At 43.0% G+C, this 27,020-nt stretch overlaps 1 protein-coding gene across 12 annotated transcripts in view; it reads left to right on the top strand.

Annotated features, from left to right (window-relative positions):
- Window positions 1-27,020, top strand: part of LOC125448278 (RNA-binding motif, single-stranded-interacting protein 2-like) — a 257,608-nt gene that overhangs the window by 215,241 nt on the left and 15,347 nt on the right. For 5 of the 12 annotated variants that reach the window (XM_059643492.1, XM_048523455.2, XM_048523456.1 and 2 more), the window contains exons 6-12: window positions 6,636-6,715; window positions 6,956-7,065; window positions 12,691-12,737; window positions 13,638-13,731; window positions 14,965-15,015; window positions 16,014-16,169; window positions 20,554-20,634. In XM_059643492.1, coding sequence (XP_059499475.1) covers window positions 6,636-6,715; window positions 6,956-7,065; window positions 12,691-12,737; window positions 13,638-13,731; window positions 14,965-15,015; window positions 16,014-16,169; window positions 20,554-20,634 — 619 coding nt within the window. Of the gene's footprint in view, window positions 1-6,635; window positions 6,716-6,955; window positions 7,066-12,690; window positions 12,738-13,637; window positions 13,732-14,964; window positions 15,016-16,013; window positions 16,170-20,553; window positions 20,635-22,368; window positions 22,457-24,728; window positions 24,818-27,020 lie in introns of those variants that run through there. The other 7 variants (XM_059643493.1, XM_048523460.2, XM_048523463.2 and 4 more) reach the window with 6 other exon arrangements.

Genomic DNA, 27,020 nt, shown 5'->3' with positions numbered 1-27,020 from the left:
GAACTCTCTTACCATAACCTCTTATTACACCCCCCCCCCCCACCAGCCCCACCAACTGTGGATTTCTCTAGCTCCCCATTCAATATGTCTGATATTTGCTTCAACTACTTCTTACAGTACCCAATTGTGCACTGTTCTGAAGTCCCTGCCGGACTTAATGGTGGCTAACTCATATTGATGTCTTCTGGTTTTAGACTTTTCCATCAGTGGATACATTGTTTTCTCCTTCTGCCTTGTTGAAACCCTTCATAATTTTAAAGCTTTCTATCTGGACACTGCTGTTCAGTCTTTCAGGTGCAGCAGGTGGTGAAGAAGGCAAATATTGGTGGAGAGGATTTATGTACAGGGGCAGCAATGTCTTGCTGCAGTTTTCCAGGGTCTTAGTGAGACCTCACCTGGATTATTGTATGTAGTTTTGGTCTCCTTTCCTGAGGATGGATTTTCTGGCAGTGGAGGGAGTGCAGTGAAGGTTTACCAACTGATTCATGGGATGGCAGGGCTGACATATGAAGTGAGACTTGATCAGTTAGAACTGTATTCATTGGAGTTTAGAAGAATGAGGGGACAGGTCCCATAGAAACCTATAAAATTCTAGATTCAGGAAGGATGTCCACAATGACCAGGGAGTCCAAAACCAGGGGTGAAAGTTTAAGGATACAGGGTTGGCCATTTAGGACTGAGATGAGAAATGTCTTCACCCAGAGAGTGGTGAGCCTGTGGAATTCCCTGCTACAGAAAGCGGTTGTGACCAAACCATTGAATGCTTTCAAGAAGGAGTTAGGTATAGTTCTTGGTTCAAAAGCGATCCAAGGGTACCGGGATAAAGTGGAAACAGGGCAAGCTAGGTGATCAGCTATGATAGCTGATCATATTGAATCAGGGAGCAGGCTCGAAACGCCGAACAAGCCTACTCTTGTTCCTGTTTTCAGTGTTTCTTGGTTGTAGCGTCTCTGGATTATCCTTTTTGGTGTTGACACAACTGCCTACAAGGGATAATCCTATCCAATTTATACATTGCTGGCACATCTTAACTGATGGATAGAAGCTATTACTTTGTTGGATGGAGGTGGCAATTTTTGCATCCATCAATGAATGGAGTGATCAATGCATTTGTTTGTTTGTGATGATGTTGATTGAGGGAAGGATATCGTTCAGGATACAGGGAGAAGTCTCATTGCTCTTCCACAAATGTTGCACTTGAATCTTATACGTTTACCTGAGCTTGGCTTGACAAGGATGAAAGCTGGGACCACTGCTGTTGTCAATTCATATTAACAATTTGGACTTTGGAATCAAGCACAATTTGGATGACGCTGATTTGACAGAGGCAGGGAATAGTCAATTCCTGGAATGAGCAGATTGCCATATGAGGAAAGGCCAGATAGGCTGGGCCCGTATCCTCTGGAGTTTAGAAAAGTCAGAGGTGACTTAATTGAAATGTATAAAATCCTGAGGGGACTTGACCGGGTGGATATGGAAAAGGATGTTTCCTGTTGTGGGAGAATCTAGAACTGGGGATCATCGTTTAAAAATAATGGGGCTCCCATTTAAAACAGAGGTGAGGAAACAGTTTTCTGTGAGGGTTGAGAGTTTTTGGAATTCCCTTCTTCAAAAGGCAGTGGATGCGGAATCTTTCAATATTTTTCTGGCAGAGGGAGATAGATTCTTGATGACCAAGGGGATGAAAGATTATTGGGTGGGAGGGGTATGCAGGAATGTTGAGTTGAAGTTAAAATCAGATTAGCAGAACAAGCTTGAAGGGCTGAGTGGCCTACTCTTGTTCCTTGTTTGTTTGTAATACCAAGTTGGACTGCAAAAAATGACAAGTGGACATCCGTAAACTTGCAGAATGAGCAATAAAACTGACAAATGAAGTTCAACAAATGTGAGATAGTATGCTGTAAAAAGTGCAAGACTCAGTCAGGTGGAGGAATAAAGGGATCTTGGACAAATAAACCAATCATTTGAAGTTGTGCCACAGGTTAGCAAGACTATAAAGAGAGCAAACTGAGCACGAGACTTTATTTCTGGAGGGATAGAATTGAAAGAAAGGGAGTTTGTGCTAAAAATGCAGTGAACCTTGGTTAGACAACACTTATACACTGTCTGCAGTTCTGATCTTCAGACTATATAAAAGACATAGAGGCACTGGAGAAGGTGCAGAGATTATTTTTAAAAAGTTACAGAAATATGTGTGCGCACACATCAGGAATGGATTGAAAGGCTGGGTGTCTTTTGGGAAAGGAAGGCTGAGTGGTGACTAAATAGAGACCTTCATAATTATGAAAGGTTTTAACAGAGGGAGTGTTTCCTCTTGTAGGGATTAACAGAACTAGAGGCCATTAAATAGGCTAGTCACCAAGAAATCCAGTCAGGAATTCAGAGGAAACTTCTTTACCCAAGCAGTGGGGAGAATGTGAAACTCACTTCCACAGTCCACAGCGATTGGTTGAAGCGAATAGTATAGATAATATCTTTAGAAGAGTCCAGACCCGAAACGTCAGCTTTCCTGCTCCTCTGCTGCTTGGCCTGCTGTGTTCACCCAGCTCTACACCTCATTGACTGTCCAGTCTGTTCTTCCAAATTCTATCCCCCACAATCCAGTCCTTCACATTGTAAGTCCAAGCTGTGTTTTATCTGTTTCTCTTCCTTTGTTTCTGAGTCTTGCTGGAGTGCTAAGTGCATGAGCATTGCCACCCTGTCAGCTTCCCACGTCACCTGCCAATTGTGCCAGCATCTTGTAAAAGGATGCTTTCTCTGCCCTTTGAAACCAGTTGTCGCACCTTATTGCCCTCAGCCTTGTGATCCATTACAGTTGTCAACCAGGGTTGACCAAAATTGTGGAGCCTCATGCTAATGGTTCATCCTCTAGGCACACTGTCCTCTCAAAGTCAATCAGTCTGTAAAGTCACAGTCTAAAGATATGGGGTAGTAATTTAGGACTGGGAAGAGGAGAAATGTCTTCACCCAGCAAGTAGGGAGTCTGTGGAATTCTGTGTCACAGAAAGTGATTGAGGCCAAAATATTTCAAGAAGGAGTTAGATACAGTTTTTTGGGCTAAAGGATTCAAGGGGTACGGGGAGAAAGTGGGGACAGGGGACTGAGTTGGATGATCAGCCATGATCGTATCAAATCGTGGAGCAGGCTCGAAGGGCTGAATGGCTGACTCCTGCTCCAGGTTTCTGTTTCTATGTTTTGAAGAACTCTGCTACTCAACTGGATTGATCTTAACTGTCAATCAAACTGGTTTTGCATTTCCCCACTGCTGATAGCATTTTCATGAATAAATGAAGATGTTCAAAGAAGATAAAATCTGCTGATCTCGCAATTTGTTCATACCATTCTTCACCTGGATTTGGGCTCATTGCTGCGGAGATTATTCTTCCATTTCTGGGGGTAGTAATTAGGACTGGGCAGCCCTGGAGCAGTTGGCAAGCCAGAACAGGCAGCAAATCTTGACCCTTCCAGCCAGACCAATGTGGCCCAGAGGCGCGCACAGCTTGTAAAAGCTAATATTGGCAGGAACAAAAAGTGGAAGAGGAGAAAAAGATATATATATTAAGGATTAAAATTAATAAACAATAATTAAATTAAAGCAACAAGTGGACCCTGTGAGATAGGGTTTAATCAAGGGAAATAATGTATAATTAATGCTACTACAAGCCATAAAGATGGATTTCACTTGTGTTAAAGGCCTAATAAATCTGGTGTTTATTGCTGTCTTTGTATAGAACATAGAATATTACAGCACAGTACAGGCACTTCGGCCCTCGATGTTGTGCCGATCTGTCATACCAATCTGAAGCCCATCTAACCTACACTATTCCATGTACGTCCATATGCTTGTCCAATGACGACTTAAATGTACCTAAAGTTGGCGAATCTACTACCGTTGCAGGCAAAGCGTTCCATTCCCTTACTACTCTCTGAGTAAAGAAACTACCTCTGACATCTGTCCTATATCTTTCACCCCTCAATTTAAAGCTATGCCCCCTCGTGCTCGCCGTCACCATCCTAGGAAAAAGGCTCTCCCTATCCACCCTATCTAACCCTCTGTTTATTTTATATGTTTCAATTAAGTCACCTCTCAACCTTCTTCTCTCTAATGAAAACAGCCTCAAGTCCCTCAGCCTTTCCTCGTAAGACCTTCCCTCCATACCAGGCAACATCCTAGTAAATCTCCTCTGCACCCTTTCCAGAGTTTCCACATCCTTCTTATAATGCGGTGATCAGAACTGTACACCATACTCCAAGTGCGGCTGCACCAGAGTTTTGTACAGCTTCACCATAACCTCTTGGTTCTGGAAGTCGATTCCTCTATTAATAAAACTAAAACACTGTATGCCTTCTTAACAGCCCTGTCAACCTAGGTGGCAACTTTCAAGGATCTGTGTACATGGACACCGAGATCTCTCTGCTCATCTACACTACCAAGAATCTTACCATTAGCCCTGTACTTTGCCTTCTGGTTACTCCTACCAAAGTGCATCACCTCACACTTGTCCGCATTAAACTCCATTTGCCACCTCTCAGCCCAGCTCTGCAGCTTATCTATGTCTCTCTGCAACCTACAGCATCCTTCGTCACTATCCACAACTCCATCGACCTTAGTGTCGTCTGCAAATTTACTAACCCATCCTTCTACGCCCTCATCCAGGTCATTTATAAAAATGACAAACAGCAGTGGACCCAACACCGACCCTTGCGGTACACCACTAGTACCTGGTCTCCAGGATGAACATTTCCCATCAACTACCACCCTCTGTCTTCTTTCAGCAAGCCAATTTCCGATCCAAACTGCTATATCTCCCACAATTCCATTCCTCCGCATTTTGTACAATAGCCTATTGTGGGGAACCTTATCGAACGCCTTGCTGAAATCCATATACACCACATCAACTGGTTTACTCTCATCTACCTGTTTGGTCACATTCTCAAAGAACTCAATAAAGTTTGTGAGACATGACCTTCCCTTCACAAAACCATGCTGACTATCCCTAATCAATTTATTCTTTTCTAGATGATTATAAATCCTATCCCTTATAACCTTTTCCAACACTTTACCAACAACTGAGGTAAGGCTCACTGGTCTATAATTACCAGGGTTGTCTCTACTCCCCTTCTTGAACAGGGTATACTTTTTTGAGCTTCTGTATTTCACATCAGTCAAGTCTACCCACCTCTGAGGAAAATGATGAAAATCTCTCAAAGAAATATGCCTTCATTACATGATTCCAGACCTCTAATTCACACAATAAACCTTGAGGTGTGTGCTTTTATATCCTGGGTTCTGCAATGTCACTGTTTACCTTAGGCCTCAGGTTTCATCTGATGGTGCCAAAGTAAGCAGCATGTCTTTGAGTTATTAAGAAAACACAATGATTACGTTCCAAAGCCTGGGGAAGTGCAGCGTGAATTGACTCCAAGGGAAGCTAGAACCAAGGCCCACTAAATCTAGGGGTAAATAGACCTGTTAAATCGGGGTGCCCTGATTCAGGAGCTCCACCCTGCATTGAGGGCATGAGTCATTCTCATCGCCAAAGATACTAATACTTTAAAGAGCATTGAAGCAGCCATGATCTGAACTATTTCTAAACAAGGGTCCTGACCCAAAACATCAGCTTTTCTGCTCCTTTGATGCTGCCTGGTCTGCTGTGTTCCTCCAGCTCCACACTGTGTTATCTCAGACTCCAGCATCGGCAGTTCTTACTATCTCTGAACTAATTTGCTTTTATGAAGCAGAGAGGGTTCCTCCAGGGGAAAAATGTAACATTTTGACTTTTCATTTCCCATGTTGGAGGCTCTCTGAGCAAAATTTGTTTCCAGTCACCTTCGCACACAATTGATGCTTCGGGATTTGTAGATGGTCTGAGAGGGGATTCTGCCCACTCTGTCCTGATGTGGGTTCCACTTAGGCCTTTCAAAGTGCATGAATTCAAAATTTCCTTGGAGTGTACATCCAGTCCCCTCACCCCATGATGGGAGTGGGAAATCAGCCCTGCCTAACTGGACTATTGGTGGAGGTGCCATCCAAATTCTCTTTGAGGTAGAAGTGTAACTTGTGTCCTCCACTAGGAATTGGAGATGTAATGGCTCAGAATGAGGCAGAGATTATTGGGTGTTACAGATTTGGGACTGCACACTGTTTTTGTTTGGGTACATTTTGTTGGCTCCCAAAGACAGCGGGATGCTTTTGTCAGCCAGTGCTACCCTCAACACTCCTGCATCCCACCCTAGAATCACAGAATCCCTGGTGCTGTGAGGTAACAATGAGCCACTGTCCTCCTCCCGCTACCCAGGAAATCTTGTATCCAAGTCTGCTTCATTCAAAAACTCCCTTCATTCATTCAGCCTTTATACAAAATATGGCACCTCAGGCAGTGCAGCACTCCCTGAGTGGTACACTGGGAGTGTTCGAGCTAGGTTACATGTAGTTTGGGCCATGAGCCCCTGTTCAGTCGAGGGTAGCCTGGGACTGTCCAACCTTTCCTTTGCATAGATCTTGCGGTTACCATACACAGGATACCTTGGGAGAATGATTTTTCAAGCTGATTTTATTCCTGTGCCCTGGCCTCAGTGAGGGGCCACTTGACTTGGCTTGTTTAACTCTGTGCCTTTGGCTGTTCTGCCCACAGGATGGAATCAACAGAAAAATGTGAAGCCATCATTGCTCACTTCAATGGGAAATTCATTAAGATGCAGCAAGGAGTTGCAGGTGAGTGCAATGGATTCTGAACCTGCCCCTTGCTTTGTGTTCCCTTGAGATGAGGGAAGGTGGAAAATGCTTTTGTTTATGATTATGATTACAGGGTGGAGTAGCACAACATGGGTTGAGGTTTCTAATAACAAAATGGGCAGGCAGAAAGGGGCACTGGGCACAGGTTTGAGAGTTCCTTGACCCAGACTGAGGGTCATCCTTCTCTGAAGTGTTGACGTTTTCTCTCTTTCAACACAGCTCCCTCAGAACCGCTGCTGTGCAAATTTGCAGATGGTGGGCAGAAAAAGCGGCAAAACCAAAACAAGTACCTGCAGAATGGCCGGGCCTGGCCCCGAGATGGAGAGCCGGTAAGAAAGGGCCAGATGGCCTATTCCTGCTTCTCATTTCTATGTCTCTGTGAACTCAGACGCTGTTCTGTCTGTTATGTCAGCCTTCACACATTGGCTGTTTCAGAAATAGTGAGAGGCAAGTAGGTGCCATCTGTACAAATGGGCTCAGCCCAGGCCATGTCACCAGGCCGAACCTTGCCATACTGTCTCCCATCTTACGCCTGCAATAAGCACAAACTCAACCAAACCCACGGCGATCTATCAATGGGATCTGTCCGTAAAAATTACCCCGAGCTTTCATTTGGCTTCTATATCAACACACCACCATGTTCTAGGCCAGTATTTCTGTCATAGGTCTGCTGCTGTGTTCCAGTGAGTTTCAGCGCAAGGACAGCATCTCATTTTCCACTTGGGGACCCTGCAGCCTTTAGGACTCAAAATTAAGTTTACTAATCTTAGAGCCTGATTCCATCTTTCCATGTATTTTACTGAACATCACACCCAGTCCTGTTACACGTGGTTACTTTTACATTCACCCATTCTGACTTACTGTCAGGTCTCATTATCTCTCCACTATAAGCCCAACGACTTCCACAGTTACCTTAACTATACATTCTCACAACTGACTTTCTGTAAAGACTCTGTTCCATTCTTCCAGTTCTTCCGTTTCTTTTCTGATGATGCCAACTCCTACAAGGAAGCCTCCAAAACATCCACCTTCTTCCTCAACCAAGTATTCCCCAGCACCATTGTCGACAGGGCCATCAGCCATGTCCAACCCATCTCCTGTACTTCACCCCTCACCTCCCCCCCCCCCCATATCTCTCCCACAACAGTGATAGGGTTCCCCTTATTCTCACCTATCATCCCACCAGCATCCACACCCATAGGATCGCTCACTGTCATTTCTGCCATCTCCAGCGGGATGTCACCACCAGACACATATGCCCCTCCCCTCCCTTGTCAGCCTTCCACAGGGATTGTTCCATCTGACACACCCTGTTCCACTCCTCCTTCATTCTTAACACCTCCCCACACCCCCACAGCACCTCCCCATGCAACTCCAGAAGGTGTGATACCTGCTCATTTACCACCTCCCTCCTCAGTAACAAAGGCTGCAGATACACTTCGCAAGTAAGCAGCGCTTTACCTGAACTTCACTCGATCTAGTTTACTGCATTCGCTGCTCACAATGTGCTCTTCTCAACATTAAAGAGACGAAACACAGACTGGGCGACAGCTTTATGGAACACCCACGTTCTCTCTGCAGAAAAGACCCTGAGCTTACAGTTGCCTGCCACTTCAACACCTGCTTGTTCCATGGACAACATCTCTGTCTCAGGCTTGCTGCAGTGCTCCAATGACACTCAGCGCAAGCTGGAAGAAGAGCACCTCATTTTCCACTTGGGAACTCTGCAGCCTTCTGGACTCAATATTGAGTTCAACAACTTGAGAGCTTGAACATCTTTTACCATGTCCTTACTCCAACCCTCACACACTAGGCCTTGTCATCAGATGAGTGCTACCACAAACAACCCATTGTCAGCCACTAACAGACCCTATGAGCAGCTATTTATTCCTCCAGGTTGACTATTACCCATTCCTTTGCCTAACTGTTTTTTCCTGTCTCTGAGCTCCATCTCCACCTATCGGTTACTCCTCCTTTCTCCCTGACCCTATCTTCAGTGCATATACCAATCCTTTTCTAGCTACAATAAGTTCTGAAGAAAGGTCACTGGATCCAAAATGTTAACTTTGCTTTCTCACCTTGGATGCTGCCAGACCTGCTGAGTTTCTCTAGAAATTTCTGTTTTTCTATGAAGATATTGGTGTCATAGAAACGTAGAAATTATGTGCAGGGTTCAGCATTCAGCCCTTTGAGTCTGCTCCACCATTCAGTATGATCACCGCTGATCTTCTATCACTGCCACATTCCCACTTTCCCTTCATACTCCTTGATGCCTTCAAAATATAAATATTTATCAATCTCAGTTTTGAATATATTCGTGATTTGGCCTCCGCATCCTTCCTTGGTAGAGAATTCCACAGGGTGGCCACCCTTTGAGTGAAGAAATGTTTCCTCATCTCAGTACTAAAGGTCTATCCCATATCCCCCTGAGACTGTGACCCCTGGTTCTAGACTCCCCAATCAGGGGAAACATCCTCCCTTCATCCAGACTGTCCGGTCACCCAGATTTCAATAAGACCTCCTCTCATCCTTCTAAATTCTAGGTGAATACAGGCCCATTTGAGCCAATCTCTCCTTATACGATAATCCTGCCATCCCCGGTATCAGCCTAGTGAACCTCCACTACTCTCCGTCTGTGGCAAGGATATTGTTTTATAGGTAGGGAGACCAAAACTGCACACAGTACTCTGGCTGTGCTCTCACCAAGGCCCTGTATAAACGCAGTGAGACATCCCAAGTCTAAACATAAGATGCTCCTAACACCACATCTTTGATCAAGCTTGTGGTTACTGGACCCAATATCTCATGTGGTTTGGGGTTCGATTTTGTTCAGTAACACTCCTGTGAAGCACCTCGGGATGTTTTGTTCGATTTAAAAGTAAGTTGTTGTGGTAGTGCCATTGGGCTGGTAATCCAGAGGCCCAGGCTAATGTTCTGGGGTCACGGGTTCAAGTTCCACAATGGCAGCTAGTGGAATTTAAATTCAATTAATTAATAACAGTAATTAATAAAAATGTGGAATTGACAACTATCCTCTGGTGACCGTGACAACTCATAAAAACGCATCTAATTCACTAATTTAAAACCAAAAGAGCTGTGGATGCTGTAAATCAGGAACAAAAATAAAGTTGCTCGTAAAGGTCAGCCAGTCTGGCAGCATCTGTGAAGGAAAAAACAGAGTTAATGTTTCAGGTCCAGTGACCCTTCCTCAGAACTAATTCATTGATGTCCTTGAGGGAAGAAAACTGCCATCCTTACCTGGTCTGGCCTACACCTGATTCCAGACCCACAGAAATGTGGTTGACTCTTAGCTGCCCTCTGAAAGTTGAGAAAGCCACTCAGTTCAAAGGGCAGTTAAGAATGCACAGCAAATGCTGGCCTTGCCAGGTATGTCCACTTCCCATGAAAGGATAAAGAATAACTTTGCTGTTTCCTTCAAATCGCAGCAAGATCTGTTCTCCCATTACTCCTGTGCTCAGTCCCTGCCATTGACTCCCAGTACTCTTTAGCATGCATTTTAACTGTTCAATTTTCAAATCCCACCATCGCCCTATCTCTGCTATCCCCTCCAGCTTCACAACTCTTCAAGATATCTGCCTTCCTCTAATTCCGGTCTCTTGTACATTCCTCAGTTTTAATCACACCACTATTGGTGCTTATCTTTCAGCAGCCTGGGCCCTCCTAGAGTTCCTTCCCCAAACATCTTTGCTTCTCCATCTTTCTTCATTTAAGATGCTCCTTCAAACCTGCTAAGCTAACTTAACTTCAGGTCATGTGCCCTATTGTCTCCTCTGCGACCCGGCATCATACTTTGTTTGATATTAACAGCTGTGGGGCACTTTGGCATGTTTCTCTTTGTTAAAGATACTATGCCAAGGCAATTTTTTTTTGTTTACCTGCCAAGATTCATCGAGAGTCAAGGGGAACTGGACTTTCTGATGTGATTCTGGGCAATGCAGAGCATAAAGCTCCTAGACCGGGATCTCCAGCAACTGCTGACTTTGTTGCTATTTATTGAAGCATAGTGACCAGGTCTGAACAGGCAGGGAAAGGGAAAAGTTGGACCAGGGTTAGCAAGACTATAAAAGACAAACCATAAAGGAGGCTTTATTTCCGGAAGGATGGAATCAAAAAGGAGGGAAGGTTTATACTAAACCTGTATTGAGCTCTGGTTAGACTATATTTACATTGCTATGTGCAATTTTGGTCGCCATAATATTGAAAGGATATAGAGGCACTAGAGAAAGAGCAGAGAAGATTTACAAGGATGATACAGGAACATGTGGGTTTAAATACTATGATGGGATTGACAGGATAGTTCTGTTTTCTCTTGAACAAAAGTAACTGAGGGGTGATGTAGTAGTGGTCTTTAAAATGTTGAGAGGTTTTTGATTGAGTGAACACAAAGAAGATGTTTCTCCCTGTGGGAAAGTGCTGAACCAGAGGTCATTAATACAAGATCATCCCTAAAACATCCAACAGAGAATTCAGAAGAGACGTCTTCACCCAGAGAGCAGTGAGAATGTAGAACTCCCTCACACAGGGAGTGGTTAAAATGAGTAAGACAGATGGTTTGAGGGGAGGTTAGACAAGTCTGTGAGGGAGAAGGGATAGAACGTAATGATAACAGATTTAAATGAGGAATGATTGGAGGAGACTGGAGTGGAGTAAGCACTGGAAGGATGTTCCCAATAACTGGGGTGTCCAGAACCACTGTGTCACAGTCTAAAGATTCTGAGTTTTCTTTATCCATTCAAGGGATGAGGGTTTGCTGGCTAGACAGCATTTATTGCCCGTCCCTAATTGCCCAGAGGACAGTTAAGGGTCAGCCACGTTGCTGTGGGTCTGGAGTCCAGTGTAGGCCAGACCAGGTAAAGATGGCAGTTTCCTTCCCTAATGGACATCAGTGAACCAGGTAGGTGTTTCCCAATAATTACAAGTGGATTCACGGTCATCGTTAGATTCTTAATTCCAGATATTTATAGAATTCAAATTCCTCCATCTGCCATGGCAGGATTCAAACCCAGGTCCCCAGAATGTTATCTGAGTCTCTGGATTAACAGTCCAGTGATAATACCACTAGGCCATCACCCTGTCATTTAGGACTGAGGTGAGGAAAAATTCCTTCACCCAGAGATTGGTGAGCCTGTGGGATTGTCTGTCATAGAAAGCAGTTCAAGTCAAAACATTGAATGTTTTCAAGGAATTAGATATTGTTCTTTCAGCTGAAGGCATCAAAGGCTATGAGAAAAAGCAGGAACAGGAGGACTAAGTTGAATGATCAGCCATGATTATCTTGAATGGCAGAGCAAGCTCAAATGGCCGAATGGCCGCCTCCATCTGGTTGCTACCTTTCGATGAGAATGAACACCAGCTTGAACGGTTTGGGTAAATGATCTGTTTCTGTGCTGGGTATTCTGTGGAATCCATGGTGCGCACACTTGTATTTAAAATGACTAACTTGAACCACATGCAAGTCAAGACATAATTCTTTCATGACCTGTGAGCTTGTGCTATATTTCCCTTCTGGTTGATGTCTTTGTGAAAGATTCACAATGTTTGGAAACAGTTATATAAATACAGCGTGATAACCATGTGAGACACCTTGAGACAAGTGAGTGGCCTTCAGGGTGGAGGCTGATTGTGATTTAGGAATGGAGATGTAACTTTAAATATTCAGGAATTCAGCTTAATTTCATTTAGAGATTAAGGGTCGTTTATGCCCAGTTTTCCTTCAGAAATCAAATTAGTGCCTATAATAGGATAGTTGATGTAAGGGTTATGGAAGGAGATTAAGTGAGTGAGTAGAGTGTATGATGAGTTAGACTATTTCTAATCTGTGAAAGGTGCAGATGGACCGAAAGGCCTGTTCTGAATCCAGATCTGGTTGTTTACTGTTAATGAGAAGATTTTTCAAATAAATATCTCAAGACATTGTTAATTTATTCCCTCAGGGTACAATGACTCTTACATATGACCCAACAACCGCTCTGCAAAATGAGTAAGTATTCTAGCCTTACTGTGATAGTTGCTCCCATTCTAGTTATCAGGTCATCTTATCTTTTTCAATGCCTTAAGCCTCACACCAACTATTACCCTGGCTAAGAAAGTGGTGAAGCAACTGCCTGCTGCCTCCCATGATTGATGAATCCACCAAAAAACTCAGGCCCTCTGAAGCAATCATCTTCTATTATAGTGCTTTGTCTGGAAGCTCCAAAGGAGAAAGGATTTCTTTTCCAAATTGCTAATGATCTGTTGGCAGATCAAGTCTAAATGGCATTGCCATGGAATACCTTCCTCTGACCAAGATTTTGCCATGGACCACCCTTTTCTAATTGGCTGAGGCATTCCCATGGTCTACCCTATACTCCCATGGCATAAATTATTGTGATTGTTGGAAATATGGCATTCTTGCATTACTCCTGATGAGAGAAAGACAAAACAAAAAGCTTGAACAATTTGTCTCTCGTTTCAGCGATTTCCTTCTCCTCGATGTTTCATTACGTCTTCTCCTGATCTGCTATCAGGTTTGACTGCTGTGATGACCAGCTGTCCTGCAGTTCCTGGCCAAGTTATTGCTTAGGCCTAGGGGTGACTTTTTGAGATCTTTACTCCAGCGGAGTGCCCAGTTCCACAGAAACAAGGAGTCCAAATGTCTCTGCTCCATTTTTCACATAGGCCGGAGGATTTCAGGGTTTTCCTTGGCGGTGACTCCCCATACCATTAAACAAGAGATAGTATCCTTGAGATTCAAATAGTATGTGTGGGTCAGGGTTTCCTGTGGTTTTACTGAAGCTGGATCAGGATGGAATTGTAAAAAAACAAGGAATCAGAGGGGAACAACAATATCAACATTGGCTAACAATGACTGAGTGTCTGTCTCTGTCCTGTCTCACTCTAGATTTTATTCCAGTCCATACAGTATTGCTCCAAACAGGATGATCGCACAGACATCTATCTCACCATACATCACTTCTCCTGTGTCTTCATATCAGGTGAGTGTTTGTGGATTACCCATGACACCGTGCATACTCTCAGTGTAGGCATCAGACCTCAAGTGCAGGTTGGGTTGGCAAATACGCACAATTGGCATGGTGTCTTTTGGAAACCATGTAGCATATTCAGGAGAAATATCGTAGATCATAAATAAAGATATTTAAAAGAATCTATTTGACCATTTCAACTTAGAGGTTTCATAAAAATTGGAGATGGAAAGGAGCAAAAGCTTCTTGAGGTGAAGATGCAAAAGGGGAAGCGATGGCCTAGTGATATTATTGCTGGAGTGTTAATCAAGACAGCCAGATAATATTCTGGGGAGCTGGATTTGAATCCTGCCACAGCAGATGGTGGAATTTGAATTCAAAAAACAATTCTGAATTAAGAATCTAATGACCGTGAATCCATTGTTGATTGTCGGAAAAACCCATCTGGTTCACTGATGTCCTTTAGGGAAGGAAACTGCCATCCTTACCTGGTCTGGCCTACATGTGACTCCAGACCCACAGCAATGTGGTTGACTCTTAGCTGCCCTCTGGGCAATTAGGGATGGGCAATAAATGCTGCCTGCTGGTGGCTGTGCCTTCTGCCAACTGGGTCCTAATTAAATGTGATGATGCATTTCTCCTCCTTCATTTTTTTGTCCTGCATCAAACATCATTGCCAGAAGTAATGTGTCTGGACATACGAACCAAGGTGAAGTATTCGCACTCATATAGCACCCGACCACATTGCACACAATTGTGTGAGCAGTTATTTTCCTGTGTGTGAAAGGAAAACATAGACATTTGTTTCATTAGTGTTATTCAAAATCTTAAATGCCAATGGCTTGAAATCCAGTCTTCTTTGACTAAATGTGGGCTTCACTGACCCACTCATTTGTAGTTTCTCACTCCTAGGTGGAAGATAATAAGCAGTCTGCATTCCTCCTATTCTGATCTCCTGAGCATCTCTGATTTATATTGGTCCATATACTACTGGTGGCTGTGCCTTCAGCTGGCTGGGTCCTAAGTTGTGTATAATACCCTCACTGAACCACTCCATTTTCTACTTCTCTCTCCTGAGTTAAGATTCTCCTTAAAACCTACCTCTTTGTTCAAACTCTTGGTCACCTGTCTCAGTATATCCTTTTATGGTTTGGTGTTCTACGTTGTGATGTTTTTCTGTGTTGAAGATGCTATAAAATTAAACTTATTGTTGATGACTATTCTCTTGTTTCATTTCATATGAAGGTCCATAGCCCATCCTGGATGCACCATCAGTCATACCTTATGCAGCCTATGGTAAGTGTTATTATTTTTCCCTTTTCCATTGTATAAAATGTACGTCAGATCCTGCAGAAGATGTTACCAAAGCTTTTCATTTTACATCCATCAGGACCGATGCACGAATGCCAACTTTCAAACAATTACGACAATTTATACCACAGGTGAAAGGATGCTGCTTATGGTTTCCTGGTTTTTTTTTCTCCATGGCAATGTCTTGGCCAATCAAAGTTGACCTGCTGTCCAATCAATCTCTAATGATCTTGCCACCCTTCTGGAGTTCCAGCACTATCTGGTCCTGTTCACTTCACCATGGTGGCAACAAAGCATACCCTCACCCAACTTGAACACACTTGCAGGCAATCATGGATTTAAATCTTGGACTCCAACCCCACCAAACCACTAACTCTCCACCCCAGGTTTAATCCTTTTTGAACTGTGAACTGATCCCAGTAAAGAGAGTGACTGGTAAACCAATCCTTCACAACACTTGAACCAGCACTGGGAAGTTCCCACGTATCAAGCTGCCTTGTCCCTTAACTCACACACAAAATAAGAGCAGTAGTAGGCCATTCAGCTCTTTGAGCCTGCTCCACCATTCAGTAAGATTGGGGCTGAAATGATTTTAATCTCAACTCTACATTCCTGCATGTCTCCCAATAATCTTTTAGCCTCTTGGACATCAAGAATCTATTGATCTCTGCCTTAAAAATATTCCACCCCTCATCCCTCCCCAACCCCTCCCCATCACTTCCACACTCTTCTGAGGCAGAATTTCAAAGTTGTACAATGCTCTGAGAGAAAAGATTTCCCATCTCTGTCTTAATTTGAAAGCAGTGCCCCTTTTGGCTGGGCCCAGCCAGTTCGGCAACCTCCCTGCCTCATTCAGCCTTCACTGTCAGCACTTGTTTCTGACCACCTTTGAAGTGTGTTCCCAATGAGAGTTATTGCCCCCAGAAAGATTTAACAAACTGAAAGCTCAAATGGTTTATGACACTTGCTTTTTTTCTTTGAAGGGAACAGTAATAACACCAACGATGGACCACACCATGTCTATCCAGCCCACATCAATGATGGGACCATTAACCCAACAGCTTAGTCACTTGTCCCTGGGCAGCACAGGAACGGTAAGTGCTGCCTACACTGGTAGTGCTCTGGGATCGTGGGGAAAAGTGAGTACATAATTAACCTCAAGTCATTACTTCTTCATTGTAAATCAAGACCTCAGAAGATAAATACCCACAATGCCACTGACTTGGATGTTCTTGGTGAGAAAGGCCATTTTTTTGTCTGTGCTCATCAGGACAATTTGCAAAAATACCAGTTCAAGGGGAGTACGAACATTTATACTATATGAAAAGAGATGGCTGATTGGTAGGCAAGTGAACGCTAACTGATAGAGGCATTACAATGGAGAATGCACCAGTTAATGATGATTGACAATTAACTACCAGGCTTTGTTTAAATTTTAAACTAGACAGGTTGACTTTAACCTATGCATGAAGTAGGGCCCTGAGAAATGAACCAGTGAACATGTTGTTTATATTTATATTTTATGAGGTGAAACAGGTGCGAAGTGTGTACAAAGAACAGGGCCCTGTGTATTAATATGTCTGGCTTCCTGGTAGTTCTAGCTATGGAGGGAGTGCAACAAAGGGTTTACCAGACTAACTCCTGGGAAGGCAGGGCTGATACATGATGAGCAGCTAGAACAGTTAGGACAATATTCTCTGGAGTTTAGAAAAATGAGGGATCTCATAGAAACCTATAAAATTCTAATAGGACAAGACAGGTTAGATGCAGGAAGGATATTTCCAATGATCAGGGAGCCTAGAACCAAGGTGACAGTCTAAGGATGTGGGCTAGGCCATTTCGGACTGAAATGAGGAAAAATGTCTTCACCCAGAGAGTGGTGAGCCTGTGGAATTCTCTGTCACAAAAACTGATTGAGGCCAAAACATTGAATATTTTGAGAAGAAATTAGGTATAGTGAGGGCTAAATAGATCAAAGGATATGGGGAGAAAGCAGTAACAGGGGACTGGATTGGATGATCAGCCATGATCATATTGAGTGGCAGAGTGGGCTTGAAGACTGAATGGCCTATTCCTGCACCTATTTTCCATGTTTCTGTGTTTCAGTACTTGCAAGTGCATCTCACACCCAGTGTAAACCCAACCAGCTCTACAATCAGTGTGAACCTCAAAATTTAAACAAAGCTGGTGGTTAACTGCCGATCATCATTCATTGGTACATTCTCCATCACAATACCTCTACCCATCAGAATCTACTCACCAACCAATCAGCACTCTCCTCCCATGCACTATAAATGCTGGTTTTCCCCATTGAATTGGTATTCTTACAAAATGTCCAGATGAGTGCAAAGCTTCAACAAAATATGTCTTTTTCAGCAACACTCCAGGTCTGTGCTACCAAAGAATGGTTTGGAAAGTCTCAGGTTCAACCTGAATCTATGTTGGTTGGTCTCAAACGTGGCTGCTACAATTGAGCAGGGCCACCGAGATGGTGCAGAGAGGGAAAGTTGGGAGGAATGTGTTAAAAACAGCATGCAGAACCTGGTTAGAGATAATGGGAACTGCAGATGCTGGAGAATCCAAGATAACAAAGTATGGGGCTGGATGAACACAGCAGGCCAAGCAGCATCTTAGGAGCACAAAAGCTAACGTTTCGGGCTTAGACCCTTCATCAGAAAAAAAGCTGCTGATGAAGGGTCTAGGCCCAAAACATCAGCTTTTGTGCTCCTAAGATGCTGCTTGGCCTGCTGTGATAATCAAACCCCACACTTTGTTATCTTGCAGAACCTGGTTGACAGTATCTGTGAGAATGCGGCTGGCCAGGAGGTGTTAGACCATCAGTGACTGACTGGATTCCTAACCAGGAGTGGGAAATCCAACCAGTTGTTTTCTTTTCCTGGCACAGAGGCTAATTGTAGCAGCTAACATGATGGTGATGAGCGACCTCAACATAGAATAGGTATTGAACCTGCAATCTTCTTTGGCTTACCTATGTGATTCAGTCACACACTTGTCTAGTTGAACCTATGGGGAATGGTGGGGTGCTTGTAGTTTGTTTTCCCTCAAACAAAGGTAAAAAAACCACAATCAGCCCACAGCCTGAAGTGTTAGCTTGGCTCCCTTGCTGACATTCTCACATCTGAGTGAAATGTTTGTGGGTTTTAGACCCAGTCCAAAGGTTTGAGTGCATAATCCAGGACTATCATTCCCAGAGCAGTACTGAGGAAGTGCTACGCTGTCAAGAGATGTGGTCTTTTGGATGAGCTGGCAAACCAAGGCCTCATTAGTCTACTAAATCTCATAGCTTCCTTGGAGATGCTCATTAAAACTGACCCCTTAATCAAAGTTGTCCTAATATCTTCTCTCCTGGCCTAGTGACTCATAGCGTGACATTTCATGAAAGGTGTTATGTAAATGAAAATTGCTGTTGATATCTGCACACCCTCCCCTAGTGAGCTTCTTCTCTAGGGAACAACAGTGAAGTCTGAATAAAGATCATGTACACTCATTTGTAACCAGTATTAGTCACATCCAGTGGCTAGTTAGCTTAACATCTGTTATTGAGGAAATGTTAAGAATCGATTTTCAAGGATGTAATTGCAGTGCATTTAGAAATACATGAGTATTCATGAATAGCAGAGTCAGCATGGCCTCATGGAAGGATAATCATGTCCAGCAAATTTGCTAGAATTCTTTGAGGAGGTAACAAGCAGGATAGATAAAGGAGAAGTGGTGAATATAATATAATTAGATTTTCACAATGCATTTGATAAGATACCGCACTTTAGCTTACTTTTCAAGAGCCCATGGTGCTGGAGGTAGAATATTGGCGTGGATAGAGGATTGGTGGCTACCTAACAGAAGGTAGAGAGCTGGGAATAACAGGGGCTAATTTCAGCATAGCAACCTGTAACTAGTGGATTGCTACAAGAATCCGTTCTGGGCCAGTTATTTATAAAATATATGAATGATTTGAGTGAGGAAAGTCAATGCAATATTGCTAAGTTTGCAGATGGTACAAAAATAAATGTGAAGGCACGTGGTGAGAATGACAGAAAGAGTCTGCAGAGGGATATAGGCAGGTTAAGTGAGAGGGCAAAAGCTTAGCAGATGGAATATAAAGTGGGAAAATGTAAAGTTATACACTTTGGCTGGAAGAATATAGGAGTCAAATATTATTTAAATGGAGAAAGACTGCAGAAAGGTACAGAACAGAGGAGTTTATATATGAATCACAAAAAGCTGGTACCCAAGTTCTGCAGATAATAAGGAAAGAAAATGGAATGCTGGTCTTTATTTCAAAGGGAAGAGAGGATAGGGAGGTTTTGCTAAAACTATACAAAGCACTAGTCAGATCACAGCTGGAACACTGAACAGTTTTGGGCCTCTTATCAAAAGAAAGATAGATTGATGTTGAAGACAGTCCAGAGAAGGTTCACTCAGCTGATACCAGATACTGAGGTACTGTCTTATGAGGAGATGTTGGGTAGGTCGGACCTGAACTCATTGGAGTTTAGAAGAACAAGAGGTGAATTTATTGAAATGTATAGGATTCTTATGTGACAGGGTAGATATGGAGAGATTGTTTCTTCTTTTGGGAGAGTCAAGGACCAGAGGGCATCATCTCTTAATAAAGGGTCACCCATTTAAGACAGAGATGAGGAGGAATTTCTTCTCTCAGAGAGGAGTGAATCTGTGGAATTCTTTACCACAGAGGGCTGTAGAGGCTGGGTCACTCAGTATATTCAAGGCTGAGATAGACAGATGTTTAAACAAGATGGGAATCAGGGATATGGGGGAAAAGGCAGGAAAGTGGAGTTGAGGATGGTCAGATCAGCTGTGATCTCATTGAATGGCAGAGCAGACTCAATGGGCTGAATGACCTACTTCTACTCCTATGTCTTATGGTCTTGTACATCCATTGCAGCTGCATCTGACCAAGACCAGTCAATGTGAAGAGGCAGAAAGAGCAAGCAAATTGCTTACTGTGTCTCCTGCAGTGGTTTCTACCTCGATTATTCTGTGGGACCTCGTACAAAGCTAACTAATTACAACTGGTATAATATTTTTACCCCCAAGTGTACAATTTACTAATTTACATCACTGCAGTCTTGGTAAGCAAAGCTATTTCTGAAATATAATAAGCACAGAACACGGTTTTGCAGGCATCAAACAAACAGAAAAATTTAATGTGTAATCTTACCTAGAAATATCAATTCCCTTTTCCTACCTACCAAAGTTTCAAAGCAATTAATTGTTTCTGAGGCTTTTTTAATGAATATATCTGCACAATATGACAAGATGCCAACTCTATTTTGCCTGTGTTTTTGTAAGTGATGTATATTGTTGAAAGCACAACTTTCAGATTAAGTAAGAGCAGGTGTGTGATAAAGGTTGTATTTTAATTTACCTTCAGGATCGTGCCACTAATGAGCATTACACATAACTGAGATGTATTTGTGGAGTCTGTCTGTAGCTTTCTTTTGTCAAGTTGGTAAGAGTTGTTCTGTATCTTTTTCCCAGTACATGCCTGCCACCACAGCAATACAAGGGACATACATTCCTCAGTACAACCCAATGCCTCCCTCCAACGTATCTGTCGAGGTAAGTCCCTACAAACCCAAGATTTGCTGTCTTTTCTTGTTGTGTAGATTGCAGGAAGCCATTCATCCCAGCATTGTCTGTGCACTTTTTGCAGGAGCAATCCAAACTGATCCAATTCACTCCTCTTATGTCAGGATCTTTCCCTGCTTCAGAGTTTTATCCATATTTCTTTAAAAATATGCAGTGATGTCTACACCGAGTATACCATGCACAAAGTCCTTATTGAAGTAAAGGGAGCAATCACTCACTTGATAACTTACTGTCCACAGCTGACAGAATTGCCCCCCGTTCACTTTCAAAATTCTTTTAATTTTTAGAGAATCTTCTATTAAATCTCCTCTTGGCTTGTTTTCCTCCAATGGAAATAGTTCCAGGATTCATAGTGTCTCCTCATATCTATTGTTTCTCAAATTGGTGAATCTACACTGTATACATTCTTAATGTCCTTTCTGTAATGAGGAATGAGCATGTGCTTTGTATCACTTTATCATTCTTTCTTTGCTCTTGTCCTCTCTTTTTCTGAAATCCTGGCATTTTATCTACTTCCTGTTCCAGGTTTGTGGATTTGAGTCTTGAAACCTTGCTCGTGTTTGGCCTTTCCAAAATGTTTGACCTCAAAACTCCATCTGCCACCAGCCTTCCCATTGCCCTAAGCAAGTCATTCCAGGACAATGGAATTCTTTCCTCAAATTTGGTATTTTCCCCTCTCAATGTTGGAGATTAGCCAGAGTGGTGGCCTGTTACAGTTCACCCCAGGAGTTGGGGTTGCTATGGCAACATGCACTTTTACATGCACGTTGTAATCTGGATCTATGGACGGTGATACAATCTCTTTCCATCACATGGCTGACTAGGAGTCTCTCTTGCCCTTACTATCTATCATTGGTGTATGTTGGAAGGATTTTCAACTTAACACACTTGCCTTGTTATATCAAGCCCTGGAGTGGAACTTGAACTAGGAGCTTCTGGTTCAAGAGGTAGGGACACTAACCCACTGTGCCACAAGACTTCTTTGGCTTAACTGTAGCATAGTTTAAATACTAAGAAGTACCTCCCTCCAACACTAGCCCAGTTTGAATCTTGAAACAATTGATTTCCTTTAGCATTCATCCTCTCAACCTTTCTGGGCAAGTTATGGCAGGTTAGCAGTGAATTCTGGATGATTGCATGGACAAGGAAACCAGTTAACAAGTGGATGAACTGATTTCACCGATACAGCTCAGAGACCTTCATCAAGTCACTCCAGGTGGTTTGTGAAGCTGAGGCTCCACCCAATTCCAGTGCAGCTATTTTGAGATCTTCCTGAGTGATTGAACAACTCCTGGTGAGCAGCAAGCTGGCTGTTTAAACTATTTCCTGGTTCTGTTACACTGCTCATACATCACAGTGCCTGGCAATGGGTATCACACAACCATTGGCAACACAGAACCGACTGGCATGAGCAGTTCCTGGACCGGGAGATGTAAACAGAGCTTTCAGGCAGGGCTGTTTCAACTTGGGGCTGCTTGTTAAGTACCCCGCTGCTGCAAATCACTTATAAAAAGCACTTGGCTGCACTTTGGGTTCTTGGGACGTTAACTCAGCGCATTTAGTGATACAAGTGCTGCGTTTGTGAGGGTGGGAACGTCAGGCTTTCATCAGATTTCTTCATCATCCTCATCATCCCTTTGCCGAACCTTTACTGTAAACAACATGGGAAAACTTGTGTGACAGCTTCATGTTTTCCCATTGCAGGAACCCAGTGGCCAGCAGCAGCAGGTTGCTATGGAAACATCCTCTGAACATGCTACCTATTCCTACCAGCACAGCAAGTAAACCTGAGGTAGGAAGCCAATCCTCTCAGTACAGCATTTCTGTTGCACCTCTTCAAGTTGCTCCTTCATCCCTGTCAGTTCTGTTCCTCGTGAAATATCCACCTGTCCCACATTCTCTCTAGACACCCATCTCCTGTTGATGCCACTCTTGATGCCATCTTCTGTGAACTACACACGGAGTCCTGTCTTCATGTTTCTTTCTCTCCACTGCCAGGGTACAATGGTGTGTTGGCTAGCAACTTCCTGTGCATGTGACATTCCTCATGTCCCCATTCTTACTCAGGTATTGCTAGCTGTGAAGTAGGAATGATGGGTACGAATCTCTGTTTGAACGCCAACCTGTTGTTCCCTAGGACCCAAGCATCTGGCCACTTTGATTTTTGATTGAATGGATGGACAGCAAGAACGAGTCAAGGTTGGGCCCCAGAAAGACTGGGAAATGATATTAAAGAAGTAATAAAAACAGACTGAAGAGCAGGGAAAATGGGAAGCAAGCTGGGTAGTTTGCAACATGAATGGGCTGCAGCATGGCATTAGAATGTGAATCTTTTAGACCTGAGCATTTGAAGATGCCCATCTCTGGATTCCATCAAAATCCACCCCTAACTTAAGGCGAACCACCACAAGTAACATCAAACCCTAAACTACACTGCTGACTGGCAGGCAAGGCGCCCTTTAACAGGGAGAAACATACCTGTATGTATACGTGACCACTGGATGCATCAAAGCACTTTTTCCAGCCAATTAAGAATTTTCGCAGTCACTGCAGGAAATACACCAACCAATTTGTGCACAGCAAGCTCCACAATCAGGAAAATGACAATAACTAGTTACTTCATTTTTTGAATATTAATAAAGAGAGCGTTTTTGAACAGAAAACCAGAGGTATCACCACTAGCCCCCTCCTCACCACAGCCCTTCTTTGAAACAGTGCCGAAAAATCTTTCACAGTCTACCTGAGCAAGCAAATACCACAGGTTACACATTGTAATATCTAACCAAAAGACAGCATGTCCAACAGTCCTTCAGTACAGCCTGGAGTGTTAGGCTGTATTTTTACACACAAGTCTTGAAGTAGGATTTGAACCTGGCATCTTGTAGTTCAGAATCAAGGGACCATCACTGACACTTGTCCTAGACTGTTGTTTGTCACAGTCCAGTACTTGAATAGAAAAAGTCATTGTTAAAATCACAGAGATGCTAAGAGTCCCTTGCATTGTACTGAAATAGTTCCTTAAATAACTGGGGAGTCCTGAACCAATGGTCAGGTTCTAAGTATGTGGGATTGACCATTTAAAACTGAGATGAGGAGAAATTTTTTCACCTTAAAAGTGGTGGGCGTTTGGAATTCTCTGCTGCAGAAAGTGGTTAAGACCACAATATTGAATGTTTCTGAGAAAGAGCTGGATATAGTTCTTACAGATTAAAGGGTTCAAAGAGTTTTGGGAGAGAAAGCAGGAACAGGGGACTGAGTTGGACAATCATCCATGATGGTATTGAATGGGGGAGCAGATGCTAAGGGCTGAATGGCCTACTCCTGCTCCTATTTTCTATGGTTTTTAACTAAAGCGAATCTTAGCAAGAGTCAGTGCGTAATTATAGATACTCGCTGTTGAGCGTTACACATGAACAACCACATGGGTGAATTACCCGTGGGTGCATGGCACCCGTGGAACTACAAACCAATATACGAGATTCATTAGTGTCAGGCTTGCAGTACTCCTAGCAATTTATGTAGGTACTGGGCTCAATTCTCACTTCAGGTAAGTAGTAGAATCAATATCAATTTACCTGACAATTTGTGGCAGTCTCTATAAAGAAGTATACGACTGTGGAAGCTGCTGGATTTTTGTTAAAAAAAAATCCAGATAGTTCATTATCAATTCGATAGGAAAGGGGAGCTGCCAACTGTACCTGGTCCAGGTTTACTTTATGTGGTCAAGGCTCAGGTAGCTTCACAGAGTCTTCAGTTGTGAGGGAAATGGGCTATAACTATACACAGTGGCCCAACATCATCACCACCTCAGGGAAACTCGGGCTCAGAATGTAGTATGTAGACAGAGACCGACCAATGTCCTTTTAAGGTGCATCGTGCAACTATCCTAAAGGGGTTGTACAGCACAAGAAACAGGCCACAGAGAAGAAAAACGGAGGTAAAATTGGGGTGAAGCCTTGTCAGTGTCAACCCCATCTCTCTCTCTCTCTCTCTGTCTCGAGAACAACAAGGGATGCTGTGAATTTGCACAGATCCATTTTAAGTCTTGTTTTCTTTTCTTCCAGATGTGAGAGTGAGAAGATGAATGAATCAGCTCTCCTGAATTCGGTGTGAACCAGAAACCAGACTGCTCTGGAGGGGGTGGGGTTGGGGGGAAGGGTGGGGGGTTTGGTGGTCAAAAACAAAGAGAAATTTTTGCACAAGATTTGGAAAAAAAACACACAAAAGTTTTTCCTTTTATTTGTAAGACATTCAACAAAGAAAAAAAAACACAGCTATTTTGATAAACTTTCTACTTCAGTTAACCAGACATACCAAAATCAGTGGCAGAATCTGTGGAAAAGAGGTTTATTTTGATACGGAAAGAGAGCTTATTTTTTTGAAAGTGCAACTATAGCAAATCATTATTTAAGCATTCTGAAACTGCTCAGAGAGGAGAAGATTACACATCAAATGTCTTTTTAACCGTGATTAGTTTTTTTTGTTTTGTAAAATATCCAGATTGATTTGAGTTCAAACCTTCACTAGGTGAAGTCCATGACCTTGTACAGTTACAACTTTAACAATGAATTGATTGTCTGTTGCTGCCATGACGATGCTGTAGAGATTAGTATGTTTTCAATTTTCTCCTTTTTAACATCCTCTGTGGGAACACTAACAGAAAAACAAACAGGCAACTTCAAATTACAGTTTCTCTTCATCCGTGTTCTGATCTACACCTCCCCAAGAACCCTCCCTCTCATTCTCACTTTACTCAGAAGAGTCATTTGGTGGAGGTGATTTAGTTCCAGTTGATGGCCGATTTCAGGTACAGCTTCAAGGAATGTTCCAAGTAGTCAAAATCAAAAAGTAGTACAGAACGCAAGGAGACCTTTGACCCATCATCTCTACTCTGGCTTTTTGAAAGAGTGATTCAGTAACTCTCTATATTTCCCTGCAAATATGTCCTTCATTCTTTTTTTGAAAGTGCTGATTGAACGTGTTTGCCCTGCCCTTTCAGGCAATGTATGGACATATACTGTAAAATTCTCCTCATCTCCCTGCTTCACTCCGCTGTAAATTGGTGCCTATGACTTTGAGAGAGCAATGCCAAAACTGTTAAAATAGGCCTGCAGCCTGCACCTTCATTGATGCTTTTAGGATGGGCTTTATAAACTAGTACAATAATTTCAGAGCTGATCAGAGAAAACCAGAGAAAGAGATTTACCAGCCAAAAGTGTTCATTATTCAGCTAGGTGCTGTAAGGGGAGAGTTCAGCTGTTAGGGTCATTTTACAAATGTAACTGTTCTTTGTCATCATTGATTTTAAGGGGAGCTTAAGTGGCTTTGAATCAAGCAGTTCTCCTAAAAATATACCTTTGCCATGTTCCCATTAGAAGATTTAAAAAAACTTGCATAAAAAAGGAAGGAGAGCAAAGATAAAACAGCCTGCTTGATTAGCACCCGATTCACCATTTCCAACATCCACACCCTCAGTAGCAGCAGTGTATACTGTCCATAAGATGCACTGTGGAAATTCCTTGGACAGCACCTTTCAAACGCATGACCACTTCTATCTAGAAGGACATGAGCAGCAGATACATGGGAACACCTTCAACGTCCCCTCCAAACCACTCACCATCATGACTCAGAAATATATTGCCGTTCCTTCAGTGTCACTGGGTCAAAATACTAGAACTCCCTTCCATTGTGGGTCTACCTACAGCATGGACTGCAACAGTTCAAGAAGGCAGCTCACTACCATCTTCTCAAGGGGCAATAAATGCCGGCCTAACCACCAACACCCCCATCTTGTGAATGAATTAAAAATAAGACATCTGCCACATAGAAAAAAACACATTCACTTGAAGAGTTAAATGGCACAATTCCAGCACTAAAAACATTTGCAATATATAGACTCTCTAAAGTGGGTGAGGGGGGGATTTCAATTCTTTGTTGTGTGAGCAAAGTAGCTTTTTAACTGTGGAGGTAGCCTCACGATCAAGACATTTGGGTAGACTGAGTAGTGGAAAAGCCACGTAAGTCCATGAGACCCTACACCCAGAGTACATAGCTAGCTGAGTGTTTGTAAAGTAGTCCCTCTGTCACCTCACAGGAAAACTGACAAATTGGTAATGATCAAGCAGTGATATCTCACTGGTTCCAGTCCTCCTTTTCACCTGATTTGATGACCGTACCATGAATCAAAAGGTGCCAACTGAGCGTGAATCATTGGCTATCTGTGTGAGGGTTCTGCTTGCATGGGGAGAAATCTGTAATCTTATGTGAATTTTGTGTCATTCATTTGTGCCAGTTAAGACAACAAGGGTAACACACCACTTTAGGAGAATCTAACAAAGTCCAGTTAGTTGATAGGA

The sequence above is a fragment of the Stegostoma tigrinum genome, chromosome X (genome assembly GCF_030684315.1).
Source record: "Stegostoma tigrinum isolate sSteTig4 chromosome X, sSteTig4.hap1, whole genome shotgun sequence".
In the NCBI taxonomy this organism is placed as follows: domain Eukaryota; kingdom Metazoa; phylum Chordata; class Chondrichthyes; order Orectolobiformes; family Stegostomatidae; genus Stegostoma; species Stegostoma tigrinum.
This window is presented reverse-complemented; position numbering and strand designations above follow the sequence as displayed.